This window comes from Gorilla gorilla, chromosome 3, assembly GCF_029281585.2.
Source record: "Gorilla gorilla gorilla isolate KB3781 chromosome 3, NHGRI_mGorGor1-v2.1_pri, whole genome shotgun sequence".
Lineage (NCBI taxonomy): Eukaryota > Metazoa > Chordata > Mammalia > Primates > Hominidae > Gorilla > Gorilla gorilla.
In genome coordinates, this window is record NC_073227.2 from 107,344,282 (window position 1) to 107,367,782 (window position 23,501).

Here is a 23,501-nt window from a genome sequence, read left to right on the forward strand (position 1 = left end):
TGTCTTTTTATGTACGTAAAGGTATTCAGATCCAGCAGTGCATTCTCCCACCAGACTTTTGAAGAATCAGGACATTTGAGGAACATTAAGTTCTGACCTTTAATAGCAGCCACTGGCTTAATTCTTCATATTTTCCAAAAACCACACCCGCCTGCTGGAATAGATAGCACAGGGAAGTTGGATGGACTCCCTGTGCCTTGGGAGTTCTTACTCCCAGAGTGTCTCCTAGTGTTTTCTTTTGCTGTGCTGTGTCCCGTATATCCTGTCATTTCCATTTATTTTATCCTCAAATTATAAAGAAGTGTAGTGTTAAGTCCGTTATTCACTTTAAGATGCAGCCAGAACAGTGACTGGAGTGGTTTCATACCTCATGGGTTTCCCACACTTCCATCAACACACACTTCACAACACCTTGGAGGCATTGTGAAAAGGTCAAGCTTTGGAGATGGGGAAGAGTCCTGAAGATGTTGGATGACATTGTACAGTGAATGGAGGCTGCCTGCTTGGCACACTTTCTATCACACATCACATTTTGCTAATCTTTGGAATAAGGGGGAAAGACATTTAAATGAGATAATTAGAGATAAGAATGGAGATTTTAATCTTTTCCCTGAAGTCAAGAAGGCAGATAAGGAGAAATTGCTGTCACTGAAAGACTGTATATTTTACAAGAAGTTATTTCGGAAGCAGTCTCTATTCCTTTAGGCTTTAAATGAACTTAAAAAAAAAATCACCCTTTGTGTTTCTTACTAATTTAGGGACTAGTCCAGGGGTCAACAAACCTTTTCTGTGAAGGACCAGATGGTAAATATTTTAGGCTTTGCAGCCCACGCAGTTTATGTTGCACCTACTTAGCTCTGCTGTGGTGGAACCAAAGCATCCATAAACAATATGTAAGCAGATGAGGATCACTATGTTCCAATGAATCTTTATTTACAAAAATAGGTAGCTGGTCCAGATTTGGCCCATGAGCCATAGTTTGCCAATCCCTGAACTAGCCCATCTTTTTATTTCTTGCTAACTTTAAGGAACATTTTAAAGTTGAAATTTAAAGATTGGCCAGTGTTAAATATGAATGGTTAAAAAAATTCTCCCCCCTTTGCCACTGGCAGTCTTACCCTTCTTTAATTTTACTTATAAGTCTGAAACACTGGTCTAAGCATGTCAGGAAATAAGGGAACAGTTTGGGGGTGGGAGTATGCAACTAAATATTCGTTTAAAACTTACACTGAGCTTTTTTTTTTTTCCCTGTTCCATTTCACATTGTTAATGTTGGCTCAGCAAACAGAATGATATGTGGAAGTCTTGAACACAGTGTAAAATCATTTGAATTAGGAGGTTAGGCCAGACTTTTCACAGCAAAGCTCTGTGTAACCAGCGTCCTGGTGCTCTGTGCAGACCCAGTGCTGAGTGACTCGCATTCCCAAGATTGAGCCTCTTTTGGGCAATGAGGAGCAAAAGGGGTCTGGGAATGGTGATCGGTTTGGTTTGTGTGATCATCTGAGGCCCCAGTTGAGTGCATTTGTATTCTAAACTCCCACATCCACACTCGGTTCATTTCCCGAAAACTGACAGTTTTCCACGTGCACAGTAATTTGAGATCGTTGTTTCAGGCTGAGGAAAGCCCACAGGCCGTTCTCTGGGGTGGGGGTAGGAGGGTATTGCAGGCTCTGAAAGATAATTGAGGCACTCCAGACCAGTGGAGTGGGTGGCTGCAAGACGTTATCGTCCCCATAGATTATCAGGCATGCTTTCGGACCCATCCTGTGAGAAATCTGAGTGGAGTAAGACGGATGCAAACACCCTATGGTGAATGATCACTCCCCTACAAACTTAAGTGCCGTCTTGGGGTGGAGGCCTCTTTCTCTCTTGGAAACTTCTGCTCATCATTCAAGATTCAGCTCAGATGTCCCTGTTCTTAATTAATTAAATCACCCCAGGCTCCTCCATTTAGAGTTCCTGTTTTTCTCCTTAGTCCTTTAGCACTTGTAATCAACCTCTACTATCACTCTTAGCATTTGGTTTTTTTTTTTTCTTTTGTTCCTCCTCCTTCATTTGTGTATCTCGCTAAATTGTGGAATCCCTCACCTTTTAATCCCTAGGTCTAGCACATAAGAGGAAGTCAATGTTTACTGGAAATCAGGGGCTTTTCTGTTCTCATTCTGTGAGGTTTAAGACCTTGAAGTACAGAAAGCCATAGATAAATGCATTCCTGTTCTCAACTTTGACGTAAATAATATTCAAAATACAATTCTGTTTTGAAGAAATTATTTTATAAACAGGTCTTATAAAATATAAATTGTCACAGTGTATCTGGTGGTAATGTTGAATGTTTCCTTATTGTTTACTTGCAGTGGATATATTAGTGTCTGCTTTTCAGAGAGTAGAAATGGAAACTTTTACAGCCTTATCAAGAACTTAACATTATTAAGGACTTTAAAAATTCTCAAGTGTATGTCTTTCTTAATTACTTGAACTCTCAGATTCTACTTTTTTAGCGTTGGCTGAAAGTTAGAGGGATGCTTTAAGATTGATAAATACCCTTTGTTTTATGCAAGTGAACTGCCTATTGGTAGTGATGGTGAAAAGATGATATATTCTGCATATAAATGTTGATAGCTGAGCCAAAATCCAGCCCAAAGAATCCTGACAAGCTTTGTAAGGCTCACAACACGGCTTAGCAGAGGTCAAATGAAGGGAGACTTCTCCAGAAAAACAATGACTTACTGTTTAGCTTTAAGGAGATGCCAATTATAGCGGGTAGTAGGAGGTGAGCTGGGGTTATAATGAAAATGAGAATATTTAGAAACATGTAATTGTTGCTTGTTACCATATAAAATACCAATAGATGTTTCCAGCTTTCTTCTCCTATAATAATCTCCCTGTTCTTCCTACTTGAAGTGTCTGTGGAATGAAATGGAACAAAATGAAACTGCCTCTAGTTTTTATGACATTAAGCTTTCTTTCTGTAGAAACGAGTGTGGCGTGTGTAATTAAATAACCAAAGGGAAAGATAACCAAGATCAAGATATAAAGAAAAGCGCTGATGGTTCTTTAAAAGCATTTATATGGACAACTTATTCCTCCTTTTTTTGTTGTTGCTGTCTGCTTTGTGTAATATGCAAATAAAGTTAGGTATCTGCTTTGTAGTCCGTGTGTTGTTTGCTAGGAGCCTGGAAAAAACTTCTCAGTTGTAGGAATTTTGTCTCTTTTTATGAATGTGTCCACAGCAGCCTGTTTAAACTAGGTTTAAAATGTAATTGACAGTGGTTTCTCCTTGTAGCAGTTGTTGATTGGGGGGTTGGAGGATCCTTGACATTTAATTTTGGATATACTCTCCCATGATAGAATGAGCTTGAAGTGGAGAGTGGAGGAGCCCTACAATTTTTTTTTGGTTTATTCAGTAATTGAAAAATGTGTTGATGGGTTCCTGTGTACTCAGTTCAACAATAAATGTTTCAGGCTGTGTGCAGGGGCTCACACCTGTAGTTCCAGCATTTTAGGAGGCCAAGGCAAGAGGATTGCTTGAGGCCAGGAGTTTGAGACTGACCTAGGCAACAAAGCAAGACACCCCGTCTCTACAAAAATACTTAAAAATTAGCTGGGCATGATGGTACATGCCTGTAGTCCCAGCTACTCAGGAGGCTGAGGTGGGAAGATCCCTTGAGCCCAGAAGTTGGAGGCTGCAGTGAGCCATGATTGTGCCACTGCACTGGGTGATAGTGAGACCCTGTCTCAAAAAACAAAACAAGAATAAATGTTTCTTAATGCTTTATTCTTTAGAGAAATAAATTGCATCTTGCCAGTTTCCTTAATATCCTGTTGTTCCCCACTGTTCTTATCAATACACAGACATTGCTTTTCCTTTCATTTTCCAAGTGTAAGCCTTTTCCTGTTGCTTTTTGCTGCTGGTTAGCAAGTCTAAATGCTGAGCATTTGTTCTGGCTGAAGCTGTGCTTGGTACATTGGCCCAGTTTCAAAGGTTTTTCTTATTGTATGTGGTGCAATTGGTTCTCTGGAATGTGTGCGTTAGAAGTTCAGTGACTGGGAGGGACTCTTCCTTTTGGAGTGGTAAATCCTGTCCTGTGTTCCAAGCTGTTCTATAGAATGTACCTCATTCAGTTTGGTGTATGTTTGGGATTATCTGGTGGTTAAATTAAGTAACAGTATATTCACTTAGTACATTTGATCTCTTATGGGCTGTAGAAGTTAGTTGTTTCTTAAAACCAAATTTGCTCCTGAATAATTTGAGAGAAGAGGTGCCTTTTAAAATCACCTTGGGGACGTTTCAGCAGTTTCTTCTTGAGGCAAGATGAATTTGGGAATAATTTGTTTTTCTTGTTTTCTGTGTGGGACTTGAAAATTTGATGTTTTAATCAGTTTAGAGAATGTTCTTCATAACTGCCTGTTTTTTTTTAAATGTTATTATTAAATGGTTAACTTCAAAATGTATTTAAAAAAACTATTGAGTCTCTGGATCTGTATGTAGAGTTAGATGTGCAAAATCTCACTCAACCAATATTCATATGACCTGATGGGTTAGTGCTGGGTAAATAGGATCAAGAGGGAAGGGGTGACTGACCTGCAGCCACATGCATTCTTCCTTGGGATGGGTGCGGGGAGTCAGATGATGACGGAACAGATGAGTGAGTAGGCAGGATCATTTTAGATGGTGATTGAAAGGTGAAGTGCTGGAGAGCGCCTCTGGTGGCGGGGACTGGCTGAGGAGCCGATAGTTATAACCTGAGATATTAGTGGAGAGAGAGTGAGTCTTCCTCAGCTTTAGGCACAGAGCATGCAAACGGGGATTAGCAATGCACAGCTTGACCTGCTCCAGGCATGAAAAGGCAGCCAGTCTGGCTAGTATTCCAGGGAGGATAGGGGGAGGAAGGATGCTAGATCTCGGAAGTGTGCTGGGAATGGGGCCTTGTTGGCCAGGCTTCTGGATTTTAATTTTGAATGCTATAGCAAACCTGTGGAGGGCTTTCAGCAGTGGAAGGACCACTTAATTTGCCTTGCATTTAAAATTCTCTCTCTGGATCCTGTATTTTCTTGTGTTGTTCCCCATGATGTATTTATAGCAGCACGGAGAGATTTGTTTATTGTCCAAGTTTTCATCCTAGAGGTAGCTTTCTAAAATTATTCTGAATCTGTTGATTTAAAACTAAATGTGTATTTTCTCTAAGTGTTACCCAAACATAGTACCTTTTCTTTTACTGTAGAGCACTTGGGGTTTTATGACTAATTAATAAGTATGGTAAACTGAAGAATAACACATGTAACATTAACTGATTAACACGTGGTGTTAGCTGAGGCAACTCTCTTGGTCCATCTAAGAAAGGGTGTTGTCAGCCTGCCTTCTAGGTTTGATTCATTTGATGGGTAAAAGAATTTGGTAAAATGAGTTTTAGGTATCAGACAATGAGTCACATTTTGTCATTAGATAATAAATAGACTGGCAGAATTCGGCAGAATTCTGAATCGTTGGAAATTGAGTAATGCTTGAATATAATTATTTCAGTCAAAGATATATATTAAGCATCGCATTTATTAAGCACTGTGCTGGGTAAGGAACCCTTGGAATAGTCTGTGCCCTTAAGAAGAAGCTCACAGTCTAATAAGGAAAATCTGTAGGCACACATATATAAAGTCTATCTAGTTTGGGTAAATATAAACGTAGACAGCCTAGGTATCCCAGAAATGGAGGCAGGGATACTGAGGAAGACTTTTGAAAGGCAACAGTTAGAGACCATGCAGGGAGAAGGTCTGTGCTTCCCAGAGCCTCCCTGCTTCTTGTGCTTGAAGGGTAGAAAGTGAGGCAGAACGCAGGAAGGGTGCTCTTACCTGGGAGGGCTGAGGCTGGCAGAAGTACTGCTTGAAATACTCACCCAGGAGGCCTGGCACGGTGGCTCACATCTGTAATCCCAGCACTTTGGGAGGCCGAGGAGGGCAGATCACGAGGTCAGGAGATCGAGACCATCCTGGCTAACATGGTGAAACCCCATCTCTACTAAAAATAAAAAAAATTAGCTGGGTGTGGTGGCGGGCACCTGTAGTCCCAGCTACTCAGGAGGCTGAGGCAGGAGAATGATGTGAACCCGGGAGGCGGAGCTTGCAGTGAGCGGAGATTGCGCCACTGCACTCCAGCCTCAGCGACAGAGCAAGACTCCGTCCCAAGGAAAAAAAAAAAATACTCAGGAGCTTTAGTCCTGTAGGCACCAGGGCTCCCAGAAAGGTTTTAGGTAGGTGAATAACAAGATCAGATTTATGATTTTTAGAAAAATCAGCGACACAGCTTTGTGGAGATGGACAACCCAGAAAGAGGAGCCTCTCGGGGCCACATTCCAAGTGAGAAGTGAAGTCCATTTTATTTGAATGTTGGATGCTTCATAGATTTAATACCCAAAACATTTTTTAAAAGTTGGGGAATGAATTAAAGGAAGAAAGCATTAAGAGAAAGACTTTAAGCTTGCTTGTCTACATTCTTAGTTTGTAACTGTAGGATTTTTAATTTTTGTGGCTGTCATGAGAGACTTTCACCAGCCTCATTATTTTGCAGGTATGAGATGTGGTCCTTCAGGGTCAGTTGATAGTGTGGCATGAGTGGCCTGGTAATGAGGCCAGCACTCTGGTTGATCCTAGTACAGACCAGAAGAGCAGGAGAAGAGCCAACACCTATCCACATTTCTGATTGATGCCAAATGAGCAGTGCCAATGAGGCACTGTGCAGCTGTGCTCACCAGGGGCCTTTACAACTAAAGGGGAGACATAAATAACTAGTCAGGTGACAGACTTTATCTCAGGTTAAAAAAATTGGTTTATCTCTGTTGCCATTGTGGAGGGTAATTTCTGTATATCCCCTTGCTTGACTGCTGGTAAGCACTTGACATCAATCTCAGGGACTGAATTTTCTGAAATTTGTCAGTAACATCAATATGCTGACATTGCATATAACATAAAGACATGTTTTATTAACCCCTAGCTGTAGATTGCCAGATTTTTGAGGTGAGAAGTGATTTTTTTTCACTGGTGTGGTTTGTGTAATTGTTCTATATACGTGCTGGCCTTGCTCACTCAGTACTAGTTTTTTATTTTTAAAATATGTTTGGAAGATGAGAGGCTTGGTGTGCTGCACATGGGAATACATTAGCTCATCTGTGTCCTCTCCCCCTGTCATCCTACTTTTCTGTTGGAGCTATGTATGTCTAACCACACAGTTTTCCTTACTCTCCCTTAAAAACCAATTGATGAGGAAGACAAGTTCTTGTGTTTTTCTATCTGTAAGGTAAAAAATACCTCTCAAAATAGACTTATGAGATCTATTAAGAGAAACAAAATGGGTTATATTAACTACCCCAGTTAAGAAACATCAGCTACTGGTGTTTGAATGTTAGAACATATTCTCTAATATGGCAGCAAGTATCTGCTTTTTTTCTCTCTAACCCCCCCCCCCCGCCCCCCCCCCCGGCTTTTTTTGAGACGGCTTCTTGCTCCATCGCTGAGGCTGGAGTGCAGGGTGTGACCTGGGCTCACTGCAACCTCTGCCTCTCAGGCTCAAGTGATCCTCCCATCTCAGCTTCCCAAGTAGTTGGGACTACAGGAGTGTGCCACCATGCCCAGCTAATTTGAGATTCTGCTTTACGCAGATGGATCTAAAATTACTTGCTAACAGTCTAAGACTGAGTTCAGAACCCAAAATCAGTTTTCAGAGCTTCTAATGAGAGTTACTGCAAAAATGATTAACACTCCAGTATTTCTTTATCCCCAGTCTGATATTGCTATAGTATATGAGGCTCTTTTAGTTTTTAATCAGAACTTTTATACAAATAATAGATGCTTTCTCATTGTGAAAAGAATTTAAAAACAACGTTAACAAAATGCTCCCCAAACCACATCACCACTTAACATTCTGCATCCTAATCCCATGCTGCTTGGTGGTAGGTTGTTTTTGTTTTGAGATGGAGTCTTGCTCTGTCACCCAGGCTGGAGTGCAGTGGCGCGTTCTCAGCTCACTGCAACCTCCACCTCCTGGGTTCAAGCAGTTCTCCTGAGTCAGCCTTCTGAGTAGCTGGGATTACAGGCACCCACCACCACACCCGGACAATGTTTTGTATTTTTAGTGGAGATGGGGTTTCACCATGTTCGCCAGGCTAGTCTTGAACTCCTGACCTCAAGTGATCTGCCCGCCTCGGCCTCCCGAAGTGCTGAGATTACAGGCGTGAACCACTGCTCTCGGCCCTGCTTGGTAGGTTTTTGTGAAATGTATCCTTTCAGACCTTTGCTACATATTAATAGGCATACAGAAGTACCTGGCAAGTTCATTTTGAAAGGTAAATTAACATGTCTCTCCTTAGAATTGATGTGACTTTTTAATCACGTTTGCCCAAGTGTAGAGTCGTTCTCAATTTAAAACTTGCAGGTTGCATTTAAGATATGCAAAATATCTTACTGGCTCTGAGTCCTGGAGAGTGTTTATGATGGGTACCAAGAATGTAAATTTCACTGTCATGTATCACCCTCCTAGAGAATGGCAAGAAGTTATGTGGGCAGTGTTTTCAAGGTTGATTTAATTTTGCAAAATGGGGTCACATAAAACTTTAAAAATAAATACTATAATAAATTATAATAAGACTGAGCCTTCTGTGGCAAGCAGAAGTGAGTAGCAGAGAGTGCTAATGCATTGAGATAATCCCCTGGGGGCTCTTCCAGGAAAACAACTGACATCGTGCTATTTTGTCATTGTACTTGGCTGATATTTTTAATATGAAATCAGATTGTAAGACTTTGTTTTAGGATTAAGTCTCTGATTACTTTCTTTATAAATTTTAAGAATGTTATTCATGTTAGTTATTGAGAGTGAAAACCCTGGGACGATTTAGCTGAGTGATTTTTATTATGAGAAAGTCTCTTAACAAATTCTTTCACACGGATGGAGAGACGAAAAAAATCTCCCTTCTTTGAAGCAACATTTTATCCTGCCTTCAGACATGGAGCCACTTTGATTTCTCATGTTTAAATTGTATTTGGAAGTCAAACTAGTATTGTGCTTGGAGGTATGTTGATGCTTTTTCATAAAGCCAATGTGTGAAAAATGTTTCCCGCATGTTAGATGGTAGGAATGGGGGAATGTGGAAACAAAAGGCCAAAAGATGGACTTAGAAAGTTGAGATGTGGCTTTTAAAATAAAAAAGTCATTTACATGGTGTGGAAGAACCCTAGCATCCTGTCTTTTTGCCTCCCTGTTTGTGACAGATCTCTATCTCACCATCCTCTAAGCTGGGATTGCCGAACTTTTGTGTTTATTTGTTGCTCTATCCTTTGTACATTCAAATCAGAATGGCATAGTGCTTCTAAACAGTAATAAGACTTAATCCTTTCCAGAGTTAATGTACACTGTTGATTTTAGGATTTTCCCTTTCCTTCCTGCCAGATGTCTCCATCCTTATGAAGATAAATATATAGGAGAAATCACACTCTGTCATCCAAGAGAGAGTTAAAAATTTAAACTCGAATTCTAGAGAGTTGGTGACATCTATCAGTGGAAGGCCTATGTGAAGTGACCAGTCAAGGGTGATAAATGGGTAGTCAGCTGTGCACAGCCAGCCCTGTGGGCCGTGAGTTGCCATGGAAGCACCGAATGGCATTCAGCAATCCCTCATGACTAACCTAGTTTAGCAGCAGGGCCCATGGGCTCCAGCCTGGGAGAAGGTGCTTACAGCCAGATGATACCAGAGCCAACACACTGCCCCACGTCTCATGCCCAACTTGGGCCTTTCTGTTACTATCTTTTCCTCATCCACATATGCTATTTCCTTTTTTAGTGTGAAGGAAAGAGAAAAAGGAATCACTCTCACTAATCCTTACAGAGTTGTGATTTCTTACATTTTACCACAATATTTTAAATACATCCATCCCTACCCCCAAGAAGCATTTGAAAAGTCAGAGTAAATGTGCCCTGACAGGCCCCAGCATGGGGTTGACTAAATGACCGTATTGAGGGGCTGAACAGGCAGCTCTGAATTCCTCAGGATTTTCACCACCTTTCTGAAAGTGAGAGCATTCTGGCACGTTTTAGCTTTCCAAAGCTTCATTCAAGCTCTTGTGCTGAGTTAGTGGATTCGGTCAGTGAAACGTCTGTGGCACAGTCCCCCTTTCATGGCTTGAGTGTTTATGTTCTGCAGGTGAGTTTTCACATGTGACTGATCTCACCAGGCACTGGACACTGAAGCCTGTGGTTCTCCCCATTTCTAGTTCACTTAACTAAAATACAAATGTGGAGGAGGTGGCTTGATGAATTCCGTAGAGATCTTTTGATACATCAGGTTGAACCTCAAAGATGGTGGACAGTGGTATATGATCTGAAGGCAAGAACTTGGCTACTGAAAGGAGAATTATTTCCCTATTTAAATAGATTTTTGCAGACTTCCAGTAGAACTCATGGTGTCTGTGGAGTGGTCAGACTTTCCATCCTCCTTCCCAGGGGCACGTCAGAGGCTCTGAAACAAGAATTGTAACACAGTTTTTATATTTATTTATTTTTGAGACGGAGTCTCGCTCTGTAGCCCAGGTTGAAGTGCAGTGGCGCTATCTCGGCTCACTGCAGCCAAGATCTAGCGATTCTCCTGCCTCAGCCTCCCAAGTGGCTGGGATTACAAGCACGTGCCACTACGCCCGGCTAATTTTTGTATTTTTAGTAGAGGCAGGGTTTCGCCATGTGGGCCAGGCTGGTCTCAAACCCCTGACGACGTCAGGTGATCCTCCCACCTCGGCCTCCCAAAGTGCTGGGATTACAGATGTGAGCCACTGTGACCGGCCCACTGTTTTTATAACTGAAAGAGCAGCTTCATGCCATTGGCCATCCTTCTCTCAAAGGGGTCCTCTGTTAGGTCTTTCCTCAAGGACAGGCCTGTGTGGATCAGTTTAACCAAACATCAATTTTGTGGCTCTGAGATGAGCCTGCTGGCGGAGATAATACTAAATTGTTGATGTGTACCTTTTTGAGACTAAGGAAATATGAGTGGTTATAAGTTAGCACACTTTAGCACACCTTCTTTGTCTTCACTGCTCTATTTAACGCAGCCTGACAGCTTTGCTAGCAGAACTGTGGCTGAGAGTATAAGCTTTCTTGCCAGGCATTGGTGAATGTTCAGGTCTACCATTTGTGAGCAAGTCAATCCCCTCACCCTTTTTTTTTTTTTTTTTTTTTTTTTAATTGAGACAGACTTTCACACTTGTTGCCCAGGCTGGAGTACAGTGGCGCAATCTCGGCTCACAGCAACAACCTCTGCCTTCCAGGTTCAAACAGTTCTCCTGCCTCAGCCTCCGTAGTAGCTGGGATTACAGGCGCCTGCCACCACACCCAGCTAATTTTTTGTATTTTTAGTAGAGACATAGGGTTTCACTATGTTGGCCAGGCTGGTCTCAAACTCCCAACCTCAGGCGATCCACCCTCCTCAGCCCCCCAAAGTGCTGGGATTACAGGCGTGAGCCACCATGCCCTGCTTTTTTTTTTTTTTTTTTTTTTTTTGAGTTGGAGTCTCGGTTTGTTACCTAGGCTGGAGTGTAGTGGCACGATCTCGGCTCAATGCAACCTCTACCTCCCAGGTTCAAGTGATTCTCCTGCCTCAGCCTCCTGAGTAGCTGGGATTACAGGTGTGCGCCACCACGCCCACCTAATATTTTGTATTTTTAGTAGCCACAGGGTTTCACCACGTTGGCCAAGCTGGTCTCGAACTTCTGACCTCAAGTGATCCACCCACCTTGGCCTCCCAAATTGCTGAGATTACAGGCGTGAGCCACCCCACCTGGCCGCAAGTCAGTCTCTGAGCTAGCTTTCTTTCAGTTGGAAAATGGGGTTAATAATCCCACTCTCACAGGGTTGTTGTGAAAATTAAATAGAAAACTGATGTGATAGTGTCAAAATCAGTGTTGACTAACATGTTAAGTGATGTCGTTCCTTGGCCAGGCTGCTGCTGCTGTTATCATTGCTTTTGTATTTTGGTGAGCCCCAAAAAGTATGTGCTGTCTTTTACCCCTGGAGATCCCTTGGAAACTTGTTCAACATACAAGCCTTGGGGCCCATGTCAGGCCTACTGCCTTAGAAACTCTGTAGGTCTCTGTGATCTGTGTTTTGACAAACCCTCCAGCTGACTGACTCAGGTTTGAGAACCTCTTAGCTAATGCAAAGTACCATCTAAAATCAGGTAAGGAGAACTTGTAACTCACTATATTCTATTCGGAACAGTGGGAAAGAATGGCCAGGCTGATGTTGGGATGCATTTTTCCTTAACACAGGACTGGAAAAAAAAAAAAAAAGACACCTTTATTAAAGTGACAGTTAACTTATAGTTATTGAAAGGTGATTATTGACAGCTGGGCATGGTGGCTCACGCCTGTAATCTCAACACTTTGGGAGACTGAGGTGGGTGGATCACTTGAGGTCAGGAGTTCGAGACCGGTGTGGCCAACTTGGTGAAACCCTGTCTCTACTAAAAATACAAAAATTAGCCAGGCGTGGTGTCGGGTGCATCTAATGCTATCTACTCGGGAGGCTGAGACAGGAGAATCGCTTGAACCCAGGAGGCAGAGGTTGCAGTGAGCTGAGATCACTGCACTCCAGCCTGGGCGACAGAGCGAGACTCCATCTGGAAAAAAAAAAAAAAAAGTTGCTACAGAGTTTGTGAATCATGTAGGGCATTTGCTGCCTCCTAAAATTCCCTCATTAAAAAATTTTCCCATCTGCCCCTTCCTTGCTTACACCTTGGTTTAAACAGTGATGTGTATAGGCTCAACAAAGGTTTACTCATGGTATGAATAGTGGGTTTATTTTTAAAATTTCATATTCCTTTATCTCAAAATGGAACCAAGAAAAAGAAAATATTCACAAAAGATTTGCCTGGGAGCTTTTAACAGATCATTCCCTAAGCCATTGCAAATTTGCAACAAGAAACCAGAAAGCTATTTAATGTGACTGGCAAAACAATTTAGTTGCAAGGAGAAAGGAGGCAACCCAGAGCAGGGGCTCAAAGCCTACCTCTACTCTGTGAACTTCCTGCCTCTTTGGTCTTCCTCTACCCTGCCCAGGAGCTTTTGTGAGTTCCACCCAAGAGGGAGTTGTTGGACAGTGTGGGGAGACCAAGTGTCTTTCACAAAGCCTGGACCTCATAAAACTCATCCTACTAGTGATATCCATGATGTCTTTTTTCACCTCACTACTTATAGGGCTTTTAGTTGAAGGGTGATGGTGAATCATAAAAGGAAAATTTGTCTCAAAATAGGTGTAGAATTACATGTCTGCCGATAAAATCTTAATGTGGGTTTAAAAAATTTTTTGACACTAATGAAGTAAAACCTTAATTAACTAGAGTCCTTAATTTAATAGGATTTCCTCCCTGTGGGAGACTTCTTGATTTTAGAATCACGTAGTAATAAACCAGTGTTAGGAATTCTGTGAAAGAATGGCTTAATTGTGTTCTTCTGGTTATTTCTGTGGCAATTTTCAATATTTTGGAATGAAAATCTGGAAGTATGGGAGAAACCCAACTGATGCTGAAATAAGGCTAATACAAGGCTGAGTTGATTGATTTAAAAATATTTTAGTAACGTAACTTCGTTAAAGGAAAATTGAGTGTGTGGAATTGATGAGAAAATTGAGGACTCTGAGCAGCCTGTTAGTTGAGGTGTAACTGTTCACACCCTCCCTTTTGGATCCTGGACTGAGAATTGCCATTTGGCAATTCTCTGAGACAAAGGTAGCATTTATAGAAGACAAAGGTAGCATTTATTTAGAAGGGGTGGAGCTCTGCCCTGTGAAGCGGAGCCTAAGGCTGTGAACACTGACTGGCTATAGGGGCTCTGCTGTTGTAAGTGGCATATCAGAGAGGGGAGAACTCCCTTAGTGGTGAGAATAGCCAAGCAGACAAGCACATGCCCATGGTAAGCTTCCCCCACCCACTCACCCATAGGCCTGTCTTGACTGCTGCAAGGTGCATGCACTGGATAGTTTGGGAGAGTAGAAGCTTAGATGCTCAGAGGATGGTTGCCTGCTTAGCTCCTCCCTGCAAAAACTGGCTCAAAGTGGCTATAAAACAAGTTTGAAGGAAAAAGTGATTTCCTAATCAGCCTGCTTACTTGGCTTCTATGGTTATATGCTAATGGCATATGATCTTTTGAACCAACAAGAGGAATTACCAAAATGATAAAATAATTGAAGGAATTGAGTGTCATCAAGTCCAGTGTGCTACTGCCAACCGGAAGTAAGTTTAACTGTCTGAAACAGGTGAGACTCAGACTTCATTACAGAAGATTCCAGGACCAGTTTCTGGTTCAGCAGCTGCTTCTTTTCAGTATTTTGACTGGCATAAATTATTAACTTTGTGGTTTTAAGAGTTCTTTTAAAATCTGATATTGCAATATCCATCATCTAGGAAAAGTTTTTGATACACACAGGTCTAAGAAGATAATTTTTTCTTTCTTTCTTTCTTTGTTTTTGAGACGGAGTCTCGCGCTGTTGCCCCGGCTGGAGTACAGTGGTGCGATCTCAGCTCACTGCAGCCTCCGCCTCCTGGGTTCAAGCAATTCTCCTGCCTCAGCCCCCAGAGTAGCTGGCACTACAGGCGCCTGCGACCACACCCAGCTAATTTTTGTATTTTTAGTAGAGACAGGGTTTCACCATGTTGGCCAGGATGGTCTCGATCTCTTGACCTCGTGATCCACCTGCCTTGGCCTCCCAAAGTGCTGGGATTACAGGTGTGAGCCACTGGGCCTGGCCTAAGGAGATAATTATTTACCGCATTGTAGTGAATTCAGTCAGGCAGCTAATTTCTCTCCATGCATCCTACTCCCATAGATTAAAAGGCTATAGAAATACTAGATTACTTTTTAGATGATTTTTAAAAATAATTTTTGCGTGTGTCTTCCAGAGTTAAATCTTTTTTAAATAGTTGTAAGTTTGTAAAAATATGTAAGTGTAGTGGCTGTTTTTTAATCTAAAAGTATTTAATGATTAGCTTCTATGCAGAGTACCATGCTTTAGCACCAAGAGAGGTGCTAAATTTGGGAGGTTCGTTTCTGATGGAGTTCACATGCTAGGGGAGAAGGGAGGAGGAGAGAGAACTAATTGATGTGTTAGGTAAGCACATACTTGGTGGATTTGAGGAAGCCTTTAGAGTGAGTGACATTTGAATCATTCCAGAGATTTGCCAGAAGCTGAAAATTAAGAATGGGGGTGTGTGGTGGAGAGAGAAGCAGTGGAAATTTGTGGCTGGAATGAAAGCATCAAAGTCTAGGATATCACTGAGGAATGGGGAGTAGTCAGGTGTGACTGGAATGTAGAGGTAGTTTGTAAGAGAGTCATACTTCCTAGGGAAGCTGGCTCTGGAAGAATTGGTTATCTTTCAGTAAAGAGAGCCTGGTGGAAATTAGAGCAAGAGGCTGCCTTACAGGGTGTGCTCAGGGGATGGACGTGACTGACTGACTGTCAAGTAGAATGCATGTGGCAGGCCTGCAAGGGGACAGTAGATAATTTCTAGAGAGTAGATCTGCGTCAGATTATGGGGGAATTTTAATGCCAAAGCAAGAATTTAGAGTTTATTCTGCAGTAGTAAAGAGCCATCAAATGCTTGTTATTTTAAAATATGGATCGTGACATGAGAACCAGGGCCTTAAATCAGGTTTGTTTTCATGAGAAGGCTGAATTAAAGGGATAAGATGTGGGGGAGGCAGGGAGACCAGTAGGCTTTTGTCAAAGGAAATAAGAGAAGTCAGAAGAGGGCAAAGAGGCCAGGAAAGGGGGTGGGGAAGGGCGTCTGACATCAGGGCTAGAATTTCCGAAGGTACCGACCGACAGCCTTAACTAGACAATCAAATATTTTCCTGTTTGTTCAAACGGCATTGGGAGAAAACATGCAGTAGATTCCCTAGGAGCAAGTCTATGAAGACAGAAGTCATTTTATAGTTCTTATTTCACTTTTTTAATCATACATTGGATGTGAGGGCTGGGAAGTGACCCATGGTGCTGACAGTGAGGCAGGTCCACTTTTGGTTTATGTGTTGGCTAAAACTGCACTACTTTTGGTCTCCATCTCTGATTTGTTTCTCGGTGAATGCCGTTTAACCCCTTTAGTGCCAGGGCTGATGATTTAGGATACATTTTTATGTGTTTTAAGTAGGGCAGTCAGATTATAAAGCGTTCTCCATCGGTAGAGCTGACATCTATAATTGGATTTTCTCATCCTTGACGTTTGAAATGAGAAAAATCATTTTTTGTGGGGTTTACATGCCAAGACACTCCCAGTAGAGTAGGCTGAGAAAGTAAATGCTGTTTTGGGTGCCTGGTAATCTTTTAATTATGAAATAAGCCTTTTGATTTTAATCTTTCAAAATGTACGCTACTGATCCAGGAAAACGGCCTCTCTAAAGTTCACATCCTGCTGACTCCTGCAGATGAAAAGCTTCCACCTCTACCCCATATTTTGCAAGCTGAAAATAAAAATATCATTAATCTTGTCTCAATTCCACTGCTGCCTATAAAAGGCTGTTCAGTTTGGAACCAGTCCTGAGCCATGATGGAGACCATGGCCCAGAGTGAATGCTTGGGTTTTGGGAGCCAGGACCCCAGGCTGGAGGGTCACAGCCAAGTGACTGAGGCCTCATCCTAAAGCTGCGTTAAGGAACTTAGTCTTTCTTTAAATCACAGCCGTTATCACTGCTTCCTCCCAGACCTGTCCTCACCTCCCTTCTCACATGTAAGTATGCCTGACAAAACTTGGAGACTGATAAATTTTATTGTTTTCATTCTTTTGTGGCATCTGAAACAGTTTGTACAATGACGACAGAAACCTGCTTCGAATTAGAGAGAAGGAAAGACGCAACCAGGAAGCCCACCAAGAGAAAGAGGCATTTCCTGAAAAGATTCCCCTTTTTGGAGAGCCCTACAAGGTATTTACTGAACACTAGACATTGAAGTCCTGATTTATCACAATATTGAACCCTATGATGAAACAATTCAGTATAATTGAGTTTGAACAAGGGTCACAGCTGTGAAAATAAGATAACTTATTCTAACTTATTCTAGAGATTTTTGAAAACAAAGTATGAAAATTCTCTGAACGTTGTTAGAATTACCAAAGTTTGTGGTTTTCTTTTGTAATGCTAGTCTTCTACAGTTAGTAATATGTATCCATGATAGTCTTCTCAACAGGGGAATTGAGTTAAAATGGCACATTAAATTCTACATGTCGTACCTTAAGTTCGGAGTTTTTCCTTAATAGTATTATATAACGTGGTTTGTTAAATGGTAGTTTTCCTTAGTTTTTTTCATTCTCAAATTCTCCTTTTTTTTCAGACAGCAAAAGGTGATGAGCTGTCTAGTCGAATACAGAACATGTTGGGAAACTACGAAGAAGTGAAGGAGTTCCTTAGTACTAAGTCTCACACTCATCGCTTGGATGCTTCTGAAAATAGGTTGGGAAAGCCGAAATATCCTTTAATTCCTGACAAAGGGAGCAGCATTCCATCCAGCTCCTTCCACACTAGTGTCCACCACCAGTCCATTCACACTCCTGCGTCTGGACCACTTTCTGTTGGCAACATTAGCCACAATCCAAAGATGGCGCAGCCAAGAACTGAACCAATGCCAAGTCTCCATGCCAAAAGCTGCGGCCCACCGGACAGCCAGCACCTGACCCAGGATCGCCTTGGTCAAGAGGGGTTCGGCTCTAGTCATCACAAGAAAGGTGACCGAAGAGCTGACGGAGACCACTGTGCTTCGGTGACAGATTCGGCTCCGGAGAGGGAGCTTTCTCCCTTAATCTCCTCTTTGCCTTCCCCAGTTCCCCCTTTGTCACCTATACATTCCAGCCAGCAAACTCTTCCCCGGACGCAAGGAAGCAGCAAGGTTCATGGCAGCAGCAATAACAGTAAAGGCTATTGCCCAGCCAAATCTCCCAAGGACCTAGCAGTGAAAGTCCATGATAAAGAGACCCCTCAAGACAGTTTGGTGGCCCCTGCCCAGCCGCCTTCTCAGACATTTCCACCTCCCTCCCTCCCCTCAAAAAGTGTTGCAATGCAGCAGAAGCCCACGGCTTATGTCCGGCCCATGGATGGTCAAGATCAGGCCCCTAGTGAATCCCCTGAACTGAAACCACTGCCAGAGGACTATCGACAGCAGACCTTTGAAAAAACAGACTTGAAAGTGCCTGCCAAAGCCAAGCTCACCAAACTGAAGATGCCTTCTCAGTCAGTTGAGGTGTGTGGAATTTCTTATCTTGGGCAATTCCAATTCGAAGACGGATTTGAGATGAAAATGTCCGGAGGATGTGGGGCAAGGTGGGGAGGTTAGTCCATGGCTTTTGGGTAGGGGGAATTCTTTTTGGCTTTAGGATCTTGTTAATAACCCGTGAAAAACTCAGATCTGAAATGGATGACTGATTATAGATATTGAAATGCAGTTTGCAGAAAGGTTTAGAGAACCTTTTTACTGAGCCAAAGTTTATATACAGTAAAACATAGAGATCATAAGAGTACAGTTTGTGTTTCAAAAAATAGATACACCTGTAGGATCCAAAACCCAATCAAGAGAGAGAAGATTTCGGTTACCAGAAAGTTTCAGGAAGGTTTTCAGGTGTCTTATTTATTGTTTTGGGAGACACTGGGGTAACAATGTGAACACGAAAAAAATTTTTTGATTAATACCTCCTCAGACCCAGTTAATTTTTCCTGGGCTCTAAACCGTAAAAAAGTAAAAACAAGATGACAGAGTCTCTTAATTTTTATTATTTTAGAAGGACTTGTTCCCTGTAAATTGTAAGGAACTTTATAACTGAAGTTCTGTTCTAATATTTTATTATTTATCACCTAAAAAAAGAAGAGTGGGTATACGGTGACATTTCACTTGAGAGTGAGTCACAAATATAATACAGAATGTTGTTCAATTATGGGTTTTAAAAGTAACCCAAATGCTGTACTTTTTAAAACCAAGAAAATATTTCTTTTTCTACTGCATGGATAAACAGCAGCATTGTGTTTGAATGAGGAGAATTAGAGCATACATTCTGTCACTGAAATTTTAAAGTGGTACCAATTTCTCCAAAATTAAGATTAGTAGTGTGAAGTGAAATGTTTGAAGGGAATTTTAAAACTTATCTTTTAATGTAAAGTCTATGGTTTAGTTACATCTATTGTATAAACATTCTAATTTGCATCTCCATTGCTCAAAGACATTTATGCCATCCAGATATGTTTTACATAATGCCAGAAGGGTAAAATTCCTTAGGTGGGGGCGTGATTCCTACCTGGAAAGATAACCTTTATCTTCCAGGAGGACAACTTGTAACTTTCTGGTGTCAGCTTCTGGTTTAGAAGAGGGAGGTTGGGGTGCCGTTCTCACTGAGCTCTTGAGCTGAGTACTTCCAGATGTCTTCTGAATGCCACTTGTTTGGGGACCAAGGAAAAATAAGAAAGAAGGAGTAAAACCAATGGCAGAAATGACCAAGATGGCAGAACTGCATCTCCGATCCTAACTTAAGAAGATTTAATGCATTGAGCCATTTATTGAACATTTTGTGCTGTGATGGAGGTGTAGGGGTAGGCAGCTGAATGAAGGCAAAATAAAGTGAGATCCTCCCTCCTCCCTCCTCAAAACGGTCACTCCGCCTGCCTTCTAATTCAGGCAGTAAAGAACTCAATGAGAGTTTCTTTCTTTCTTTATCAAATAGGGTTAGCTGTATGTTCCCAGTTTAAAAAAAAAAAAAACAAAACAAAGGGGACAACTTAACATTCTTTCTAAAAATAACAAACCTAAAAAATTGCTTTAAAACAATTTTTAGACAAATTAGCAAATATTTGCATTGTCTACCAAATGCCCAACCATATGCTTAAGTGCAAGATTCTGTGCCAGAGAAATCGGTCCTTGCTGCAGGACAGATTAGTCTAGTATAGAGATCAGCCTACACTTATGAAACAATTAGAGAACAATTGAGTTTTCTCTCTCTGGAACTAGGTGCTTAAAGAACCTGTGTAATTCAGCCCTAGGTTTCCTAGTAGATGTTTCTGGGAGAGGATTCCTGTTAACTTACTGTTTTCTTGGGTGGAAATAAGTAGGCTGAGTTGAGATTCTTCAGTGTCTTAAAACCCCTTATATTTAATATGTATTTTGAACATAGGACTATGTTAATTGGCTCTTGCATGTTTTCTGAGGAACAAAATCCTCCATACATTTGGTTATTGAAGAATGGGGGTTTTTTTTGGCACCAGTGCATCTGCTGTCAACAATGGAGTAGAAGTAACCTTTCATCTGCAGCCTCTGTTCACAGTCAGCATTTCCTTTAATGCGGTGGTTCCCTCTGGTCTTGGCCCGAGTTCTCATGCCAGGCAGTGGCAGCTGTGGTACCAACTGCCTGGGAGCCCCTTGGCGCTGTTGGTGAGTGGGAGGATGGAACTGAGGGGGTCAGACAGATGGAGGGCTCTCGGTGACCCCTTTGAGGGCAAATTAGGAGCCAAGAGCATGGAATGAAGGAGTCGTCAATCCGGGGAGTGGGGATCTTGGTGCTCCCTGGTCAGGTTTTGGATTTGATTTTGCTCTTTTAATGAAGATCTCATGTTTCACAGACTTAGCATTAATTTTCTGTTTATACATTTAGCAAAATGGGTATTTTTGAAAGTTTTAAAAATATACTTGAATTTTATATTTCAAATTTTAATATTTCTTGTGAATCCAAGGATTATTATTCTGGCGAACCCAAGGAAAGTGTAGAGATGTAGGACCAAAAATGTGGAAATTAGCCCCAGAGCAGGTAAACTTTGAATATAGGTGAGAATATTACCAATAGCCTGGGTTATTTTTGGGTTTGGGGCAGAAGGGGAAGCTGTCTCTTGGTAGAGCTGGGAGAAGGGGGTGTGGGAGTAGCTGAGTGATTTTCCTTTATTTGCTTAATTGGTCCTAAGGCAAGTCAGAGGAAATTTTCTCTTTCCTAGTGCTCTGAGTGTGAGGATAGTTGGGTTTTGTGGTTTGTTTCATTTCTCCCCTACCCCTTTCCACTGCTTCTGTGAAATAGTGATTTTACAAATGAACCCAAATTGGAAAGTCACTTTTTATTTTTTGCTTTTTATGTTCCTTCATTCTCTAGCCACCTAAGTGTGGATTCTTTACTCCCTGTCCTTTCCTTTCACCTCATGGGAAATACTTGGTTTTATGTTCTAGTTGGTACTATAAAAACTCATAGTCTTCTCTGGGATAAGTCTTTCTGAGAATTAAAGTTTAATTCTTCCAAAGATCCGAAGGGAAAAAATTATCAAAAGGTCAGTTTCCGACTAGAGGCCTGGACCACAAAAATCTGCACTTGGTTTTTCTCCGGGAGTGTCTGTTTTAGTTTTACGTCAACTGGAAGATGTCTAGCAGTGTGAAGTGACCAATCTGAGGCCAGGCCCAGAACTCCACGATCTCACGTGGATCCCTTCCAGCTGCAGAGTTGCCACATCAGAGGTGGACCTGCCCAATTGGAAGATTCAGATTTCTTTATATCGCTCTTTTCTGTCTAGAGATAACAAGTGAAAGAGAGAGAAGCCATGGCATCTCTGTGAGTGCTCATGCACATGGACCCCGAGGCTGGGGGCATTGAGATGGAATGTGGAGGTGGGGAGGTGTGCCTAGACACAGGTTTCAGATAAAGGATTTATGTGCTAGATAGGCTTTTTATTGAAAAGGAGAAGTGGAATAAGCAGAGATGGGTATACCAAATCATATACTGAATTTAGAATGTTTGAATTTTAAAGCTAAAGACACAGCTCTTTCATTTTGCAAATAAGGTCTTAAAGGGTAAAGTCCTTCATTTTGCAAAAAGTTATAGTTAATATCAGAGCCAGAGCTAGAACACCCAGTTCTTTTGACTTGCTGTTTGGTGGCAGCATTGGTGGCAGTGGTGAGATGTTTGTGTTTTTGACCAGAAGAGTTGTACTTTGTCACCCAGACTGAACCTACAGCAGAACCATGGAGGATGCAGTGAGTTTCATTTCCTGTGTGTTTCTTGGCCTCACTTTTATCTTTCATCATTCCTCTTTTTCTTTCCTTTTTCTTTTTCTTTTTCTTTTTTTAACTTATTCATTCAACAAACTGGTATTTTGTTTGTTTTGTTTTGTTTTTTTTTGTTTTTTGAGAGTCTTGCTCTGTCGCCAGGCTGGAGTGCAATGGCGCAATCTTGGCTCACTGCAACCTCCACCTCCTGGGTTCAAGCGATCCTCCTGCCTCAGCCTTCCATGTAGTTGGAACTACAAGCATGTGCCACCACGCCCGGCTAATTTTTTGTGTATATGTTTTTTTATTCGAGACAAGGTTTCACCATGTTGGCCAGGATAGTCTCAATCTCTTGACTTCATGATCCGCCCACCTCAGCCTCCCAAAGTGCTGGGATTACAGGTGTGAGCCACTGTGCCCGGCCCAACAAACTGATATTAACCCTCCACTATGTTCCATGCACTGTAATAGGCTCTTGATGATACAGCTGAGATCAAGGTAGACAGATCCCTGGTCTCATAGACCATCTATTCTAATGGGGGGCATTGATAATATAGATATAATGAAATCATAGGCGTTGATATGAGTGCCGCAAGAAGTAAAGAGGGTGATGAGGATGAGATGAATCAGAGGAGGCTGACTTAAAAATGGTGGTCAGCACAGGACCCTCTGAGGAGGCACCTTTCACAGAGACACCTCACATGGAGGATGAACATGCGTCAGTCATGCAGAGCTCAGAGACGTATTTCATTTCAGGCAGAGGAAACAAGTGTAAAGGCCTGAATTTAGGAAAAGGCATGGCCTTGTTAATCCCAGCACATTGGGAGGCCAAGGTGGGAGGATCACTTGAGCCCAGGAGTTCAAGACCAGCCTGGGCAACATAGTGAGATGTTTTATCAAAAAATTAAAAAGTTTTCCCGGCTCTTGGGAAAAAATTAAAAGTAGTTCCAGCTACTCAGGAGGCTGAGATAGGAGGATCACTTGAGCCTGAGAGGCTGAGGTTGTAGGGAGTTGAGATACTGCCACTGAACTCCAGCCTGAGCGACAGTGAGACCCTGTCTCAACCACTCCCTCCTCCCCCCACACCACCACCCAAGATAAACAGAAATGAGGGGAGTATGGCTAGAACACTGAGAGTGAGGGGAGGATGTGAGATGGGACTGGCGACATGGGCAGGAGTAAGACCATGGAGGCTTTGTTGGCCGTGAAAGGCATTTGGGTATTATTTGTGATTGAAACCATTGGATAATTTTGAGCAGGGGAGGGACATATCTACTTTTTTTTTTTCTTTTTAAAAAACTGTAACTCTGGCTTCTGGGTGGGAAATGGATGAGAGGGGCAAAGGTGGAAGCAGGGAGACCAGTTGGGAGATAGGAAATGATAGTGGCTTGGGGTAGTAGCCATGTACGTGGTATGAAGTGGACAAGTTCTGGATCTGTTTGGCAGGTAACTTATAGGGCTCTGTGATTGACAGGAGATAGGAGTGGCCTGA

The 23,501-nt window shown here is 42.0% G+C and overlaps 1 protein-coding gene across 7 annotated transcripts in view; it reads left to right on the forward strand.

Annotated features, from left to right (window-relative positions):
• The window catches only part of AFF1 (ALF transcription elongation factor 1), a 204,555-nt gene that overhangs the window by 93,159 nt on the left and 87,895 nt on the right, over window positions 1-23,501 (forward strand). For all 7 annotated transcript variants that reach the window (XM_004039081.5, XM_019025474.4, XM_055384615.2 and 4 more), the window contains 2 exons: window positions 16,818-16,938; window positions 17,345-18,247. In XM_004039081.5, the coding sequence (XP_004039129.4) occupies window positions 16,818-16,938; window positions 17,345-18,247 (1,024 nt within the window). The remainder of the gene's footprint in view (window positions 1-16,817; window positions 16,939-17,344; window positions 18,248-23,501) is intronic.